The sequence below is a fragment of the Peromyscus californicus genome, unplaced genomic scaffold (genome assembly GCF_007827085.1).
Source record: "Peromyscus californicus insignis strain IS unplaced genomic scaffold, ASM782708v3 Scaffold_10__1_contigs__length_136768540, whole genome shotgun sequence".
Classification (NCBI taxonomy): Eukaryota; Metazoa; Chordata; class Mammalia; order Rodentia; family Cricetidae; genus Peromyscus; species Peromyscus californicus.
The window spans coordinates 121,630,340-121,632,756 of record NW_026294391.1 but is presented as its reverse complement, the minus strand read 5'-3'; the positions used below and the strand labels follow the sequence as shown (position 1 = coordinate 121,632,756).

The window sequence follows — 2,417 nt, the reverse complement described above, 5'->3', positions numbered from 1 at the left end:
GGCTTAATATAAAATATATCCCAAAACATTGAATTTCCCCAATTCCCCAATTTCACTGGCTCTGAACCTTTGCACTTGGCTTCTGATAACTGGAAACCCTTCTCCTCATTTGTTCCTTCTTTCTACTTGTTCTTTACATCTTGACACACATCTCACCATGTTCCCTATATGATAGATGTTCACAGACTCTACCATTCCCTCTGGAGGGAAGTGTCTTATTTTACCATGCACCTAACCCCAATATCATATTATTTTCCAAAACAGAAAAATTTCGCTCATATTTGGTGAATGAGTCAGTGAGCAGTCTTTATTAAGATTTATTAATATGTCCTGTTTTCTTACATGAGCCTGGTAAATAAATGTACACTGCATTTTAATTTTACAGAATAAACTAAAAGGTTTAAACTAATTCAAAAGTTAGCTACATTACATAATTTTCCACTATATTTTTGAAAAAAAAAAACAATAATAAGTGTTACCAGTTTCATAGATTCTAAAGCAAAAAAAACTTTTGCTTACAAGGAATAACATTTAAAATTAACCCAAAATTAAACAGCTAAGCAAACCCCCAATTAACATAGTGATTCTTTAACCTTTTCTACTGAGCCTAAGCTTGATTTTTCCCTTACTTAAAATTTTGGCTGCTCCTTTCAAAATTAGAGTGAACCCACATAGAAACAGGTCCCTCACATGAAGTAAAAAAAAACCTGATAATCAACGCTCTAAAAACCAAGTGGTTGGACTTCCATCTGCAGAATCATTTATGGCCCAGGCCCTCTCTTCCTCATCTCTCAAAGCCTCTTCATACCAGATTGAGAAATCAGTTGGGTCACACCCATTCATCTTTGCTAAGAACTCCAAAACTTTCATCTTGGTAGTTTCAGCATAGGCTCTTGAACCCCACAGGAACTCAAAGCATGGAGGCTGGCTATCAGGCACCTGCCGATACTCCAGGTAATTTTGCTGCACTAGATCTACGGTGAGGAACTCCCTGGGATCCCCACAAATGAAGTGCTCCTCCCCATCATACACTCCTACCAGCTTAAAAAATTCCCAGATTCTTTCTTCAGAAGCACGGTTCCCTTCTATGAATATTACACCCAGAATAACTATGAGGAAAGCATTTCTAGGCAGTCTATCATTGTCATTCAGCATGTCCTCATAGGTGAGGTTCAGTGAGTTGACAAAGACATAAGCACTGCTTAGAAGATCACTTTCCTTTATATCAATGCCAAAGGTCATCTCCAAGCATTTAGAAGCTTCAATGAAGATGACAGCAAAATGATCCTCATAATCTTTTGTGACAATCTCATAAATTTCTGATAATGTGATGGGTTCCTTCATTCTATACTTGTAAATGAAAAGAAATACCAAATCAGTAGCCTTTTCTTGTATCACAATATTCAGCAAAGCTTCAGGGTCTTCTGGAGACTCAATGGCACCTGAACTCTCTTCCTGGTGACTGTTTGCTTCATCTAAATTCTCCCCTAAAGTAGGTGAGGGAAAGAAACTTTGAGCATTCTGAAAAATGCTCAGCATCCCAGCAGCATAGTCCTCATTTCCCCCTAGGTTGCTCTGAACCAGAGAAAAGAAGGAAGAGGAGGAGGAGGAGGAGGAAGAGGAAGAGGGAGAGGAGGAAGGAGAGAAGAAAGGGGAGGAGGAGGAGGAGGAAGGAGAAGGAGGGGTAAAAGTAGGAAAAGAGACATTAGAAGATGAAAAAAAGATGGAAGCTAAGTCTGCTTCTTCCTCTCCCTTCTCATTTTCTTCATCATTCACTTCATCACCACACTCTTCCTTTTCATCTTCTTTCCCTTTTTCTTCCTCTTCTTCCTTCTCTTTGTTATCTTCCTCATTTTTCTGCTTATTGTTATCTTCTTCCTCTTCTTCTTTTATCTCCTCTTCTCCTTCTCTCTCCTCCTTCTCAGGTGTGGGAACCAGTGGGAACTCATCCGTTTCAGTTGGGTTCTGGAAGTTTACACCTTCTTCCAGGCTGAGGCGTGGGTGCTTTCCGTAGCGAGACATTATTTTGCTTTCTGGAGACAGAAGACAGAAATGTAAGCAGGAGTGAGGGTGAAGGGATTCCACAGGCATGGAGAGGCAAGAAAACAAACAGTGGGCAGCATCAAAAGGAAATATCTGCTCTTGAAGGCTATAACAAAAGCCAACTTACAGGTCTTCTCCAGGTGATATGGTATAGCCTTGGAGTTCTGCAGCCTTTCTATTTGGCTTGTCCTTTAGGAACCTATAGAAGAAAGTGATAAAGGTACTTAGGGTTCAGCCAGATGGCAGAGTCTGACTTCAGGAAGTACACTAGAGTATGTGGGATCAATTGCCTTGGGGTCCCTGTGTTCTACAGTATAATGTTTGTGCATATTCAAGTGTGTATCTAACTTGGACTGTTGACACTTGCTGGGTCT

General features: G+C 40.2%; 1 protein-coding gene across 1 annotated transcript; it reads right to left on the bottom strand.

Annotated features, from left to right (window-relative positions):
* Window positions 1–714: 714 nt before the first annotated feature.
* On the bottom strand, window positions 715–2,022 carry LOC128116131 (melanoma-associated antigen 10-like). The gene has a single exon (XM_052747367.1). The coding sequence runs from the start codon at window positions 2,020–2,022 to the stop codon at window positions 715–717; it is 1,308 nt and encodes a 435-aa protein (XP_052603327.1).
* Between the last annotated feature and the right edge of the window lie 395 nt (window positions 2,023–2,417).

Coding starts and splice junctions, on each gene's coding strand:
- LOC128116131 (XM_052747367.1), bottom strand. CDS start 2,022: ATGTCTCGCTACGGAAAGCACCCACGCCTCAGCCTGGAAGAAGGTGTA.